The 15201-nt window shown below is 43.2% G+C and overlaps 2 protein-coding genes across 7 annotated transcripts in view; one reads left to right on the forward strand and one right to left on the reverse strand.

Annotated features, from left to right (window-relative positions):
* RCHY1 (ring finger and CHY zinc finger domain containing 1) overlaps nucleotides 1-255 on the reverse strand; it is a 28897-nt gene extending 28642 nt beyond the window's left edge. For all 4 annotated transcript variants that reach the window (XM_040967364.1, XM_040967362.1, XM_040967361.1 and 1 more), the window contains exon 1: nucleotides 44-255. In XM_040967364.1, the coding sequence (XP_040823298.1) occupies nucleotides 44-121 (78 nt within the window). In that variant the 5' untranslated portion in view covers nucleotides 122-255. The remainder of the gene's footprint in view (nucleotides 1-43) is intronic.
* On the forward strand, nucleotides 244-13394 carry THAP6 (THAP domain containing 6). 3 transcript variants are annotated; one of them, XR_005882395.1, is made up of 6 exons: nucleotides 244-345; nucleotides 1000-1102; nucleotides 2223-2430; nucleotides 8447-8572; nucleotides 9190-9386; nucleotides 11703-11790. XR_005882395.1 is itself a non-coding variant. In XM_040967366.1 (5 exons), exons 2-5 carry the CDS (start codon nucleotides 1023-1025, stop codon nucleotides 11955-11957), a joined length of 669 nt encoding a protein of 222 aa, XP_040823300.1. In that variant the 5' UTR covers nucleotides 244-345; nucleotides 1000-1022; the 3' UTR covers nucleotides 11958-13394. The 3 variants fall into 3 exon arrangements, 2 of the variants coding, with proteins under 2 accessions (XP_040823300.1, XP_040823301.1); XM_040967366.1 differs by lacking the exon at nucleotides 9190-9386 and having other exon boundaries at nucleotides 11703-13394; XM_040967367.1 differs by lacking the exons at nucleotides 8447-8572; nucleotides 9190-9386 and having other exon boundaries at nucleotides 11703-13394.
* Nucleotides 13395-15201: the final 1807 nt, after the last annotated feature.

Below are 15201 nucleotides of genomic sequence, written 5' to 3' on the forward strand. Positions count from 1 at the left end.
CCCGGAGGAAGCTCGCCAGGGATGTGCCCATTCAAGTCGTCACCTTCAAGAGACAGCCTCTGTCATAGTGCTCGCAGCCACGCTGGCGGCTGCCACCTTCCCGCGCCGTCGCCGCCGCCATGTCCTCCACCGCCCCGCACACCCCCAGCCCCTTCCGGGAAGAAGGCAAACCCCGCCCAGAGAAGCAGCGCCGCTCCTCCCAGCCGCAAGGGTCACATGTTCAAGATGGCGGGCGGGCACGTGACGCGGGGCAGGCCAGCTTCCGGCTCCCGGGGCGACCGGGCGGAAGTGAAGAGAGATGCAATTTCTGTCGTGGCTGTGAGTTGCTGTCTTCGCTGCCTAACGGTAATTATTCTTCTGTTGCTTTTTCTTGGCCTCGCGTCGCGGCCCGCCCCAATCATGGGGGGTGATGGGGGGAGGCGTGTTTCGGGACGAGGACGACTGCGGCGGCGCGGAGATGCCGGGCGGCCCCCGAGACAGGGGGACCCCCTTCACCCCCTCAGCTGCGGGGCACCTGTGACAGGGCGGCCCCTCCCTCTGGCGGGCGGCGGGGAGCCCGGCCAAGGGGGCGGAGCGCGGCCCGGCTCCGGGGGAGGGATCTGGCCTCCTCGGGGTGCCCGTGTGGGGCCCGGGAACCCACACTCCCCGCGGGACCGCTCAGCGAACTGGGCATCTGGAGGGGCGGCGGGGCGTGGGAGGACGGGCGCGGCGAGAGAGCTGTGAGGAAATGGCCGCGATCGGTGTGACGGCGTCGGAGGGCGAGGGAGAAGCGGGGGTCTCGGAGGGGACAGCGGCCGTGGGCTCGGCGGCCACTGGACCGGACGCGTCGCCGGCCTCCAGAGCCGAGTCGGCAGCGAAGCCGCAGGTGTTGGCGCGTCCCTCGGCTTCCCGACTCCCTGACGCGTTTCCTCGGACGTGCTGGGAGAGGTCCCTGTGTTTGCCCCCAGTCCGCCCTTGGAAGTGCTGAACTGACTGAAACCATTTTCCGTTTTCTTCCAGTGCTTCAATGAGCTGCTAAAATCATGGTGAAATGTTGCTCGGCCATTGGATGTGCATCCCGCTGCTTGCCAAATTCCAAATTAAAGGGACTGACGTTTCACGTGTAAGGTTCCACTCAGAGTGCCCTGCAGCGATAGAAAGCAAAAAAAAAAAAAAAGAGCAAACGTTCTGTTTGGGTGTTCCATTTTGAACTTGAGTCCCCAAGTGCTTTTTAAAGTCACCTTTGCAGTTCAACTTGAAGTAACTGTGAGGACTTTAGACTCTAGTCATTTAGAAGTTTTAAGATAATCTGCCAAGGTATCAGGCTTAACAACAAAATATATCCATAAATATATTTCAGAATCAATTTGCTGTTTTTACTTTGCATTTTAACGTATCTTCAGCGATGTGTGCATGTAGCTGACAGTCTGAAGGAAGGATCTTTGCTCAGGTCTAAATGCTGTTGTTTCTGTTTAGAAACAGACCAAGGATAGGTTGTAGAGTAGACAGAAATGACGTGTTCAGAGCAAGAGTCTTTTAGTTGCATTACAGGTAAGTCAAGGTGATCCTGATTTAGTGTTTTAACTATACTCAAAACCACAAGGAGTGATTGAGCAATAAGATTTTAAGCAAATGATTCATTTCCTGGAGATCATCTCTGGCCATTTCTGTACCAGACAGCATGCTAGCTGCCAAAGGACCATCGGGTAGCATCCGATACCCTGCCTTATTCTAAAAAGAATCAAAATCAGCTTTGAATTTGGGACAGAAAAGGCTTCCTGACCTCTGTACTCTGCCACAGACTCGCTCAGCATTTGTAGACCTGCTGTGTGTTAAATGCTGTGCTAATCCGCTTTCTCTGGCTCCGGAGAAATGGAAGGTGCCCAGTTCACCCACGAGCATCAGCTGTCAACTTCAGATAGGAACAGGCCCCTGGCCATTGTTGAGCATTCCTCCATTGAGAGACACCTTTCTCAACTGCAGATCTTCATATAAACTGCTAAATATCCATTGAAGTTTTTCTTCCTAATGGGAAAAATTGAAAGGGCTATGTATGTCTGATGGCATAATTAGGAAAAAACAGCCTGAGCTTAGGGAAGCATGAATCACAATTCCCGGAACTGTCAGTTCCTACAGTGGAAACAAGCAAGATAAAGGCACTTCAGCCTCAGCGACAGTTCGAGGAGGTAGTTTTAATCTAGCACGTATCCATACTGTTTTTAATTTTGAAATTTTTTTTCTAGATTCCCCACAGATGAAATCACCAAAAGAAAGTGGGTATTAGCCATGAAAAGGCTTGATGTGAATGCTGCAGGCATTTGGGAGCCAAAGAAAGGAGATGTCTTGTGCTCCAGGCACTTTAAGAACTCAGATTTTGATAGAAGTACTCCAAACATTAAATTAAGACCTGGAGTCATACCGTCCGTCTTTGATTCTCCGTATCACTCACAGGTTGGTTTATGAGATCCTCCTTGCCGTCGTTACTCACTTTGTTGCTGTGAAGGAACCCTTACCACTCTGGCTAATGTTTTTATTGTTTGCCTGTTTATTTGAAACCCATTCTTTCAGTTTTTTTAACCTGTAGGCTTCACTTTTCAGTTTTTAAAATGTCTAAGTATTTGGTGGGTAGCCACTCATACATTTTTTGTACATTCCCTAAAGTTTGATGAAGTCCATCTGGAATTTATGAGTAGCCATCATTCAAGCTTTGTGACTAAGAGCCTAAGGTAGGCACTTGGCCTAGTGCGTAAGACAGTGAGTGGTTTACTGTGCCTGCATCCAAGTCTTGGGTTGGTTCCTGACTCCTTATTCTAGCATCCTATTTAGACCCTAGCAGACAGCAGGTGATGTTGAAGGAAGTCGTTCTCCACCACCCACCTGGGAGACCAGATTGAGTCCCCAGCTTTTAGCATTTTAAGTTCTGACTTGACAGACTTAACAATGGCAATGTTAGTCAAAAGTAGCCAAGCAAAAGTACATTTCTAAGAACTACACAGGTGCAAGTTTAAAGTCTAGGTAAAGACCAAAGAGATATGAATAGGGAAAAGAAAGGGAGGAGACCAGAAAAAACTACATAAGGAAAAGAAGTAAGTACACTCTAGTCAAACTTTTTTCTCAGTGATAGTAGCATATGCTGACTGCTTCACCCTCAGTACCTTGACCTATGTCCCTAAAAGTGTACTGGCTTCTAGAAACTGGATGGTTGGTTCCAGTGTGGAAAATACAGGAAGAGCCTGTGGATTCCAAAAATAATAATGGACCTCCATGGAGAGGTGTCCCCTTCCTGTGACCTCAAGGAATTTTACATGGTGCTAGGCCAACTCAGTCACTTTTTGTAGTTGGTCATCTTCTGAAAGTGCCTGGGTGGCCAAATGAAAGGTCCCTTGCTTTCTTCCATTTAAGGAACATATATACCATGTGTAATTTAAAGATTTTTTTTTGTTGTTACCTACTGGCTAGGTGCCATCTAGCTGTAATGTTTAAAAGATATTAAGAAAAGGCATATAAACAAATTTTTTAAAAAAAAAAACATAAGCAATTAAATCATGTCACTAACTTTCCAAAACAACTGTTTATTCCTGAATAACAGAGTAATTTTCCATGATAGGAAATTTGTTGATGCAAGCAAAACAAATTACAGTCTAATCACATAATCCAGAGATGATAATGTGAATACATTCATGTGTTTCTCTCCACTCATTTGTATGAGTTCATATATAAATTCAGCCTCTTCAAATACAAAGTTACACTAAATCTTATTTTTACCTGTTTCTCTGTTTTTTTTTTTCTGTTGTGCTTGCTAGGTGCTAGTCACTGGTCACATACTTGACAAATATATTAACTCACTTCCCTCCTCAAAAATGAGCGTAAGAAAATGCCGTTACTCTCATTTTATCACTTGAGGGACGTAAAGTTCAGTAAGCTGAAATGCTTTCCCCGAGATCACACAACTTATGAAATAGCAGAGACTTAAATTTGAACACGGGTGTTTTAGCTTCAGACGTTAAGTATCTTCCCACTACAGAGGCTTTGAAACTTTAGTAAGAATTACCTGGAAAGTTTGTTCAAAAACTTCCGTACCCCACTTCCGGAAAATTGGACTTAGTAATTTTGATTGGAGTGCTGGGTTCTGCAGTGTTTCAAAGTAACTCCTCATGTGATTGTACACCGCAGGTCTGTTTAGATCCCATTTTAAAAAGAAGCCAGTATAGAATATCATTTTTTCCTACTAAACTTTATTACTGAAATATAATAGTATGCCCAGCCTCAGTGTACAGTGGGTTTTCACGATATGCATGTACTCGGGTAGTTCCCTCAGGCGAGGACATAGGACATCACCAGCTCCCCCAAACTTCCCTCGTATTGTTAGTCACTGCTTCCCACGAGGCTAACTACCATCCTAACTTGTATCACTGCTAATTGTGTAAATGAGCCCGACAATATATATCCTGGCTTCTTAGTTCTACATTTTGTGTGATTCATCTGTAGTATTCACTTGTATAAACAATGATTCCTCCGCACTGTTCTTGAACATGAAGGTGGTTTTCACATAGGAGCTATTAGAAAATGTGCAGCCATGGACGTTTCATGTGTTGGTTCAGCCTGAATGGGGTGCCAGAGTTTCCGAAGTGATTTGGAAATTTATGGTCTTATCATTAATATGAGGGTTTCAACAGGTTCACATGTGCATATTATTTTTTTTAAAAAAGGCATGGATTTCAAAAATGTAATACACCAAAATAAACTCATACTTGGGCCTGGCGGCATAGCCTAGTGGCTAGGGTCCTTACTTTGAACGCGCCAGGATCCCATATGGGCGCCAGTTCTAATCCTGGCAGCCCAACTTCCCAACCGGCTCCCTGCTTGTGGCTTGGGAAGGCAGCTGAGGACGGCCCAAAACCTTGGGAACCTGCATCCGCGTGGGAGACCTGGAAGAGGTTCCTGGTTCCCAGCTTCAGATCGGCACAGCACCGGCCATTAAGGTCACTTGGGGAGTGAGTCGTTGGACAGAGGGTCTTTCTTTCTGTCTCTCCTCTGTGTATATCTGACTTTGTAATAAAAATAAATAAATCTTAAAAGAAAAAAAAAAACCTCGTACTAAGTTCATAGTATGAGCAGGATCTAGCTTGAAGCACTAAGGATAAGCACAGCAGTTTGGAAGAGCCCCTATCAGATTGGCATGAATTCTGCCCAAACTGTAACAATAAAAATCCGGTTTATGATGAAGCTTGGGTGGAAGAATGGTGAAATCACTGACCTTTTGTGGAACGGTGCAGTTCACAAGCGGGTGCCTGATTTTAGGAAGCAGTAAGCTGGTTTTGAAGCCCATCACAGCCAACCATCCATGTCAGTTTGCAAGGAAAAAGATTGATCTTGTCCCTGCCCTGGGGAGGAGAATCAACAAGCGAACAGCAGCAACCGAGCCAACACCAAGACGGCTGACTCCACCTCCGCCATGGTGACTGGGAACTGGCAGCGTTTCTGCTCTGTGGATGCTGACACAAACAGCACGGGGATCCCGGAAGCAATCTCTGAAGAGCTGGGACAAGAGCCAAAACGTGACTGTGCCTGTACTGTCTCAACGACAAACATGCAGACCGATGGCAGCAAGGTTAGAGGATACTCAGCTTTTGTGTTTTTAACTTTCTGGAGGACCAAAGAATGTTAACATCTTTCTTTCCTTTGAGCACAGCGTTTTGAGAAAGTTAGCCAAAATTTTAGGGAAATACTTGAAACAGCTTCACCAGGTAGTGTTTCTGTACTGTGACTCCTCCGGCTCACGGCTGTCATCCTCAAGGACATGTGGCAGGAGTTTTGATGGATGTCATCAGGCATGATGTGGCTTCTTCACACTTTCTTCACCTTGAATCTTCAGGGCCGGAAGCAGTGCGTTAACTGGCTGACCCTCCCCATTTTCACACCGGGGTCCCAAATGTCCTGGCTACTTCACTTCCCAACCTCATTGGAGGATGGCCCAAGACCTTGGGACTGAGCCACCGGTGACACCCAGAAGAAGCTTTCTGGTCGTTTGTGGAGTGAGCCAGTGTATGAAACATCTTTATCTCTCCTCCTCTCTGTAAATCTGCCTTTCTGATAAAAATAAATCTTTTTTTAAAAAAATCTTTGAAAGGCAATTTTTTTAATTTATAATGCGAAAAAAAAATGCATTGGCATGATTGTATGTCCAGGACTGTCAATTTGGGATGTACTAAAATGGCTGCTATCAATGCTTAGAAAAGTGGCTTCAACTTTTTGGGGGGTGTGGGAGTTGTTTTATGTTGAAAAACAGGTTTCCACATTTCATCCTTACCTTCTAATTCTACAGTCCATGGACTTTTGAAGTCCTGTCATACATGTAAACATTTGGGGCCAGCACCATGATGTAGACTAAGCTACCTTTGGCACCGGTATCCCATATAAGCACAAGTTCAAGTCCAGGCTCCTCCACTTCAATCCAGTTCCCTGCTTATGGCCTGGGAAAGTTGTGGAGGATCTCCCTGCAGCCACATGGGAGAACTGGAGGGAGCCCCTGGCTTCTGGCTTTGGACCAGGCCAGATTTAGCTTTTGTGGCCATTTGGGGAGCAAACAAGTAAATAGAAGACCTATCTCTCTGTCTTCTTATCTCTGTAACTTTTCCCTTGCAAATAAAAATAAAATAAGTCTTTATTTAAAATAAGTTTCTTGGAGCCATCACTGCCCCCGGGTCTACGTTGGTCGGAAGCCAGAATGGGAAGCCGGAACAGAATTACACTCAGGCACTGTGATGTGGGACATGGGTGGTGTAACTGCAAGGCTACGTACGTACTCCTGGGTTTATAGAGTATTTGCCATGATTATAGGAGTTGGCCCTGTAAAAACTATTACAAAACCTGTAATCAATGGCAGATATCTTTCAGGATTTTAAATACTATAAAATGAATACTTTATTAAAGTATTTAAAAGAGAACTTCTCTGCTGATTAACTCCCCAGATGGCCATAATGAACAGGGCTGGACAAGTCCAAAGCCAGGAGCAAGCAGCTTGATTGTGGTTTCCTGTGTGTGTGGTAGGTACCCCAACACTTGGAACATTCTCCACTGCTTTTCTAAGGCCAAGAGACAGCTGGATCAGAAATGAAGCAGCTGGGACACAAGCTGGTGTGCCTATACAATGCTGGTTCTGGGGCTGGCGCCTTGGCTTAGCAGGCACAGCCTCTGCCTCGCCCTCAGCATTCCACATGAACACTGGTTTGAGTGCCAGCTATTCCTTATTCAGCTTCCTACCAGTGACTTGGAAAAGTAGCAGAGGATGGCCGAAGCCCTGCGGCCTCTCCCCCCATCCACATGGGAGACCCTGAAGAAATTCCTGGTGCCCATCTTCAGACCTGCCTAGCTCCGTTGCAACCACTGAGGAGTGAATAAGCAGATAGACACTGGCTCTGTCTGTCTCCTCTCTCTAATTGCCTTTCCAATAAAAATAAATCTTTTTTTTAAAAAAAAAAAGATACCTGCCACACCGTAATACCAACCTGACCATTATTGTAGCAGATCTTTATTCCTTGAGCCAGATTCCTGGAAGTAAAATTACTAAATCAAAAATTATACACATTTTGAATTGTTTGCTTGTGATACTGGTGTCCCAGAGGTTTACTAGAAACCTTACACAGGCCACTCCTGCCAGCTATGCCTAACAAAATATCAATCCTAACTTTGGTGTAAATTGTTTTTAATGTTTGATAAAGTGGACAAGCAAAATAGCTTCTTGTTTTGACTTCAAATACAGTAAGTTCCTAGGCATTGTTAGTTGACTGGATATTGATGTTTTGTCGGTAACTTGGTAAGTCCTTTTTCTAAGCTATTTTGTAGAAACACTGTATACTGAAGGATGTGAATGTTTAAATGTCATTTCTGTTCTCTTTAGTTCTCTTTATGTCCGCAGTTTCCTTTTCTGAGGTTCAGACTTTTAATCATTAATCAGTTTTGAATTTTCACTTGTGTTGTATGACTCTAGCCTTCAAGGGTATATATTTTTTAACTTCTTTATGGTTTTTATATTCCTTTTCGGTTTACTTGTATTTAAAGTGTAAAATTGCTGAAGTGTTTGCTGTTGATAACATGGCTGAGATGCTCTTTCCTGTATTCGGAGTGTTATTTTTGTCCTCAAGGCTTTCATGCACTTTCTCTTTTCCTGAATTTTTGTGTCCCTAACAGAGTCGTAATCGTTGTTACTGCGCAGTGCACCTTTAATAGCTGCGAGGGCATGTACTCCCTCGCGCTTCCCTTCGCTTTCGGAAACATTTGTATTTCCAGATGAGCTTTAAAGAATTATCTTTAAAAAAAAAAAAACAGTATCTGAGTACAATCTACTGATTTTTAAAGCAGTTTTTATGAAAAAAAAATTGATATTTTCACTACACGAAGTTAAAGAATAAAAATTTAATGAAGGGTAAAAGTATCCCATTGATTGATTATTAACTATTCTTCACAGGAGAAAAGAGAAAACATTCATTGTAGAAACAATTTCACCTTTAAAACCATTCCTGTCACAAACCACAGTTACAGCCTTGTTGGTGCTTCCTCATATATTGAAGAATTCCAATCCCAGTTCTTTTTTGTAAGTACAATTACTCGCTAAACTAATGCTAATACTCCTTAAAGTAAGCATGCCCTGTCCATTGGTATTAGACGTTTTAGAATATTAGGCACAACTTGGGAGGGTTAGAAGTTGAAGATCTTTTTTCAGTATATAATATCCACAAATAATATTGCCTCCTAGGGTTATTTTATTTCATAAATGACTGGAATTCATGTGTGTGTGCAAGTTAACCCTTTGGTTACATACCATTTAGTTTGAAAAATGCATTTGTAAGAATATTTCAATGCCAGGAATATTTTTTACCAGAAAAATAATTTGTCCTTTTAAGTGCTATGTTTTCTACATATGATCATATGATTTTTTAAAAATAGCTAGCTTGTGTCTTGAGGTTTTAACATTCATCCACACACAGACTCTTGAAGCTTGCATTTGTTCAGCTCACTTCCTGTTCGTGCTGGGGGCAGGACTGGAATCTCGATCTGATTTACTATCTTGCTCCCTGTGGCTTTTTAGTAATTTTTACAGTCAGCCAGTTGTTTTGTCTGTTTAGATTTCTCGTGTGTTTTTTTGGAAGCGCTTTGGAAATTTCTGCCAAAAAGTAGCAGAATTTAACGTATGTTCTGTTGACTGTGCAGCTCCAATCGGGAAGAACCAGCTTGTTGGTAGTGTCCGGGCCGTCAGCCCGTGAGCTCAGGAGTGGATTCCCACTGCTGCGGCCTGTGACCCCTGCAGCACTGCCAGTCCTTCCCGGGTGGACCTGCGGGTGAGGAGCCCTCAGCACTGGTGTCTGAAGAAAAGCACCGCTAACCTTTGTTTCTGAAAAATGCTTCCAGTGAGTTTCCGATTCCAGGTTCATAGCTTTGGAGAGTTTTTGATATCTCATAGTTTTAATGCTATTGCTCTCCTTATGTTCTCATTCTCACAGTTTCTGATTTTAAAAACTCATCATTTTTTATTCTGCACCTAATGTTTCTTTTTTTTCTTTTTTTTTTTTTTTTTATTCTTAAGACTTTCCTTTTTATAGTTTTGACTAGTTTGACCATATAGTTTGACCATGACATGCAGAGATTTTAATTTTCTTAATATTTGTTGTGCTTGGGATTGATTGAGGTTTTTTATATGTGGTTTTATAATTTTCCTCAGACTTTGAAATATTTTGGTTATGATTTCTTCATCTGTTTCTCTCTGTCCTAACTCTCCTCTCTCAGGGACTCCTGATCTCACGCGTCGGGGCTGTGTCAGTGTGCTGCAGCTGGCTGACGCCTTTGTGCCTTTTTCCCCCTTTTGTCTGTTGTCAGTTCTGGTCATTTCTATGGATGCATCTTCACATTCACTATGTTTTCTGAAGTGTCGAGTCTGCTGTTCTCTGCCATGTCTTTCACTTGGCACACTGTAGTTTTCGTCTCCAGTTGTTCTGTCTCTTTGGCATCTTGCATGTTTCCACCTTTATGAATATATAGAATAATTCAAATAACTTTTTAAGTTCTTTTGCCTAATTCTAACATGTGTGTTAGTTCTGGCTTGATTTTTTTCATTGGTTGGTTTAATCTCTGTTATGGCTGACACTTTAATGTCAGTTGCTTACCTGACTAATTTTGAAAGGTGTACATCGCAGCTTTTAGTTGGCTGAGTTCTAGTGTATTTGCATCATGTGTTTCTGGGAATTGTTCTGTGCTAGTTATTTACAAACAGTTTGATATTTTCAGATTAGGCAGGTCTAGAACAGTGCTCAGAATGTGGCTACTTGCAAACCACTGAGCGAGCAGACTCATGTGCTCTCCTCCGTGCTCCACATGCTGAAGCTTTGAAAGCCAGACCAGTGAGTGCGAGTAGTTCCCTAACCCTAACCCTTCTGGCTTGCTTTCCTCAGCCTCAGGTTTCCTCACACACTCTGATGGTTTGTTTGGTTTGTTTTTTTGGTGGTTTTTTTTTTTTTTTTGAGATTTATATATTTTTATTGGAAAGGCAAATATACAGAGAGGAAGAGAGACAGAGAGGAAGATCTTCCGTCCAATGATTCACTCCCCAAGTGACCTCAATGGCCGGTGCTGCACCAGTCTGAATCCAGGAGCCAGGAGCCCCTTCCAGGTCTCCCAGGTGGGTGCAGGGTCCCAAGGCTTTGGGCCATTCTCGGCTGCTTTCCCAGGCCTTGGGCAGCGAGCTGGCTGGGATTAGAACTGGTGCCCTTATGGGATCCCAGTGTGTACAAGGCGAGGACTTTAGCCGCTAGGCCACCGCACCAGGCCTGCTTGCACTGATCTTACTCATGGAACCTTTGATGATGTCAAGAATTTTCCATTCACCTCTTCTCTTTGTCTTGTGGATTGTAGCCATCTTGCTTTCCCAGGAAATTCTGCACTGTTTCCTCAGTTTGGGCTGTATGCCCCTCCATGTACTGAAGCCTAGAGACTTGGTCCAGGGGGTAGACTGAGGCAGTGCTAGGCTCACTTCTTTGTTTCCCCAAGTCTCCAGGATAGCTGACTTCTTTGCTCAATATCCACTGTTTTCAAAACTCTTGTTGTGTCTTTGGCGGCATCTGGGTCTTTTAGGACAGGATCAGTCCAGTTTGTTATTTTATCTTGGCTGGCAGCGGAAGTCCTCTTCACCGATTAAATCTTAACAGGTTTGCAAAGTTATTTTAGACTATCCTTATAAAATTTGCCTTTTATTTTCTTAATTTTCACATGAAGAAAATATTCTTTACAAACTTAAGCATAGTCTTAATAAATGTTGAAGGTGTTAAATTATCTCTAAAAATCCAAGACTGGAGTCCTCTCTGAATCCCTGACAAGGACCAGGATCAGTACCAGTGCTGTTTTCTGTCATCCCTATTAAGTGAAGTGTACATGTCAAATTTAAGTAACTCAGTGAAAAGATCTATCAGTTTAAGTATGTGGGATAGAAGCTAGTCATGGCACGTGTCATGGTGGCCACAGCAGATCGCATCACGAGGTGAGACCTGCTTCCCATCTGTACCGTTCTCCACTCCTCACACGTGCCTAGCCGTACAACCCCAACATACTTCCCCTCCTGTCCTTTTCCTGTGTTCTTTAAACCTCTGTGGAACACCAACTTAAAGCTGAGACTTAATTACAAGCTTTTCTCTACTTACCTGTGTAATTTAATACTTCGGTCTTTATCTTTTTAGGAACATAGCTACAGTGTAATGGACAGTCCAAAGAAACTTAAGCATAAATTAGATCATGTGATCAGCGAGCTGGAGGATACCCAGGAAAGCCTGCGGAACGTTCTAGAACGAGAAAAGCATTTCCAGAAATCACTGATGAAGACAATCAGGGAATTAAAGGATGAATGCCTGATAAGCCAGGAAACAGCAAATAGACTGAGTGCCTTCTGTTGGGAGTGTTGTCAGGAGAGCATAAAACGAGAGTACATTTCATGAAGTAATTTAATATTATGTTCTACCAGAAATCGGCACTGGTACAGCTTTTTAGAAAATATTTCTCACTTCCATCACTGTATAATAACCATCATTTAGAAGTGCTGCTTTTGTCCCCTGGAGCATTGTTTTATAGTTGTTATCCAAAGACTTTTTTGAAAACATGCAGGAGTATGTGGTAGTTATCATGTTTTTGTGTGACTTGTAACGATTATGTTTTATAGGCCTGAACTAGAGTCAGGTCACTGTTGGTAAGATGTTGAAATCTCAAGAAAATTGTGCAGGACCAAGGAAATGTCCCAGACTAGCCACAGTAGGTTCCAGGAGTGGGCAGGTGGTGTGTCAGCAGCACGAGAGGCTGCCTCATGATAACGGTGAATTTTGCTTTCATTTATGGTATATTTCCACCTAGGTACCAACCTAAGGTCTGTAGTTAGCAGTAATGCTAAAGGGTCTTTTTACAAGGCTTCCCACAATACTGAGCTGGGAGTTATTCATGGTGAAGGTTTGTTGACTCTAAAATCATTGCAAGCCAGTTTGGGAAGACCCCTACGTGAGCCATCAGGTTTTCACTGCGGCACACCCTCCTTCCTTCCAGCATTTGATGTAAACCCATAGAACTTTGAAAACAAGCTATTGATTTTAAGGTGGTTACTCTGAAAGGTTGACTAACTTCATCATAAAGATATAGCTTCTTAAAGGTGTATCTGAATGCCAGTATTAGCTGAATACTATGATGCTGCTTTGGTATTTTATAGACAGTAACATTGCTGACATTTTTTGAAAGCACATAGATGAAACCACTAAAATTTTAGTAACTGTGTGGCTCTTCAAGGTTTAATAATTTGAGAAAAATTAGATTTTTTTTGTTTTACTTCGGAGAGTATAGATTTGTGACCAAGGGCTTTTCTTTAGAGAAGTTCCGTGAAACAACAGATTTAAAATAGCTTTTTAAGGAATATTCAAAAGAATAACCTAGCTGTTTTCTGATCCAAATATCAGAAACTTAGCTTTGCTCCTCATATGTTATTAAGAGCAACTGGAACTATCATCAATACTGTGCGATAGAACAAAAACTAGCCAAAATTTTGAAGCATGTGTACATGTGTGAGCCTCTTTCAGAAGTCCACGTTAGAACTTTGTTATCGGTTGTCTCATTGTAGTAACAAGAAATGAACTGCATTTTGTACTAAGTTGTTCCTTGTGGTTTTGTGTTATCTTGATATCAATAAGGATACAATCACTTGAGGGTTTTTTGTATTTAAGATTTTTCTATGTTTTACTGTATATTTTTATGTGGGTTTCCAAACCTTGACTCTAAATGCAATTTTACCATGATGAGAGGCAAACATGCTATTTACTATTTTAAAAAGAAAGCAAAGCCTTTTTTAGCTACCCCTTATTTATTTCAGTTATTTAACTTTAAAATCACTCCAAGAGCAAGCGGAAGGATATGTTCCGACAAGTATCTGCACGTTCTAGCACCCTGCTGGCTGCTGGGAGGGAATGCAGCCGGAAAGGCCTTTCCAAGAGGGAAGTCCCAGTTTGTGCAACCACAGTTTCCACAATCCCTCCCGCATCTCGGTTCACATGAACTCCGTCCTTACCTTCCTCATTGGCCCTCATACCAGTGAGACACCGGTCACTGGGAGCAGAATGTTGGTATCCTTAAGGACCCGGAGCTGCCCATTTGTTCTCCATTCTTACATGGGAATGGTTCCTAATAGAGACCTGACATAACAAGTGGGATCCTCGCCATTGCCATCCCAAACACAAATCTAAGCACAGCATATACCTCAGTCCTCTGTCTCCAAAGACCCCAGGCCAGGGAAGAACCATCCCGCAAAACAGACCCAAGGCCTGTGCCATCCAGAAGGCTGGCAAAGGGTTCCAGTGTGCTTTACAGCTTGGCACGGCCTCTGGATCCCAGAACACACCATTATACGAGTGCAACCTCAGCACCAAGTCAGGTATGAAGGACGTGATGTGGCATTTTTCTTAAAGTCAAATTTAAATTTCTGGAAATAGACTTTGATCACTAAGGATAGTTACAGCTATACCATAGTCTTTGATTTGAGGAAAGATGAAATGTATTATATGTTTAATAAGACAGAATTATTACAAAAATAATTGAGGGTTGAAAAATCTTTTATTTGAAAAATAAAGTATTTTCTCCAATCATGTGCCTATGTGGATTTTATGCTTTAAGTCAATACAGTGTGCAGAGAATGGGCTTTGGCCGTCGTTTCTTCAGCAGCCTTTCCCTGCCGGCAACTCCAGTGTGGGTTCTGCTTGAGTAGATGACCTGTGGGCAGCTGCATCCCTCCACCAGCATGAACCGCGAAGAGCCCTTTCCTGCTGTGGACCTCACTGGAGGGAGAGCACTGCCCCAGGTGTGTCAGACGTTGGCTTCAGAACCCAGAGAGGCCAGTCCACTGCCTGCCTTCTTCATGGCAGAGCCTGCACGTCATAATGATTTGTCTTCTACTTTAGAGGGAATAATGTCCTAGCATACTTCAGATCACTGGGCATTTCTCCCTGCAAAGTTTAACAAAGTTAGGGGTTTTTGAAAACTCTATAGGGCGCTTTTTTTTTTCCAGTTTCTGAAATACCTATGCTTTATAAAGGCCTCCGATTTTCTCATCCCATTGGGTTACTGTAATTCCTTGATAGAATGAATTAAGCAATTTTCTGTGGAATGTCTTTGAACATAGCAGAAGCAAGATCATTTACATAGGCTTGGGGCAAGATGGTACCTGCGTACTGTTGTTCATTCTTCTGAGCTGGAACTAGTTTCTGATCCTCCGAGTGGAAAGGATACATCCACAGCTCGGGCTGCATAGCAGGTATCAAGGACTGCATGTCAATCTGCTCTAACAAAGCTACTGCCTCTGGCTCTGCAGCTATGTCAGGGCTACTGCTTGGCTGAATTTACCTTAGTGACCGTCACCTGGCAGGATCTGGTGAACTGATGGGATGACGGGGCTACTACTCTTGCATACTGTAGATGTACAGAAGTGGCATTAGCCAGTCCCACAGAAAAGCATGAAACCAAGGTAATAATAATTAAAAACAAGCGGACAGGTGGAGGCCCGGGACTGATTTGTTTTCCTTAGAAAGGCCTCAGGGTTGGAAGTCTTGGCTGGTATCTGGGAATCTGGAATTTAGAAGTCCTACCACACCCTCGTTGTGAGAGTGGCTTGCTGTGTCTGAACTGGACAAACTGTGTTTCATGCTGAACACCTGC

Source organism: Ochotona curzoniae, unplaced genomic scaffold, assembly GCF_017591425.1.
Source record: "Ochotona curzoniae isolate NIBS_2020 unplaced genomic scaffold, NIBS_Ocur_1.0 scaffold_4506, whole genome shotgun sequence".
Taxonomy (NCBI): domain Eukaryota; kingdom Metazoa; phylum Chordata; class Mammalia; order Lagomorpha; family Ochotonidae; genus Ochotona; species Ochotona curzoniae.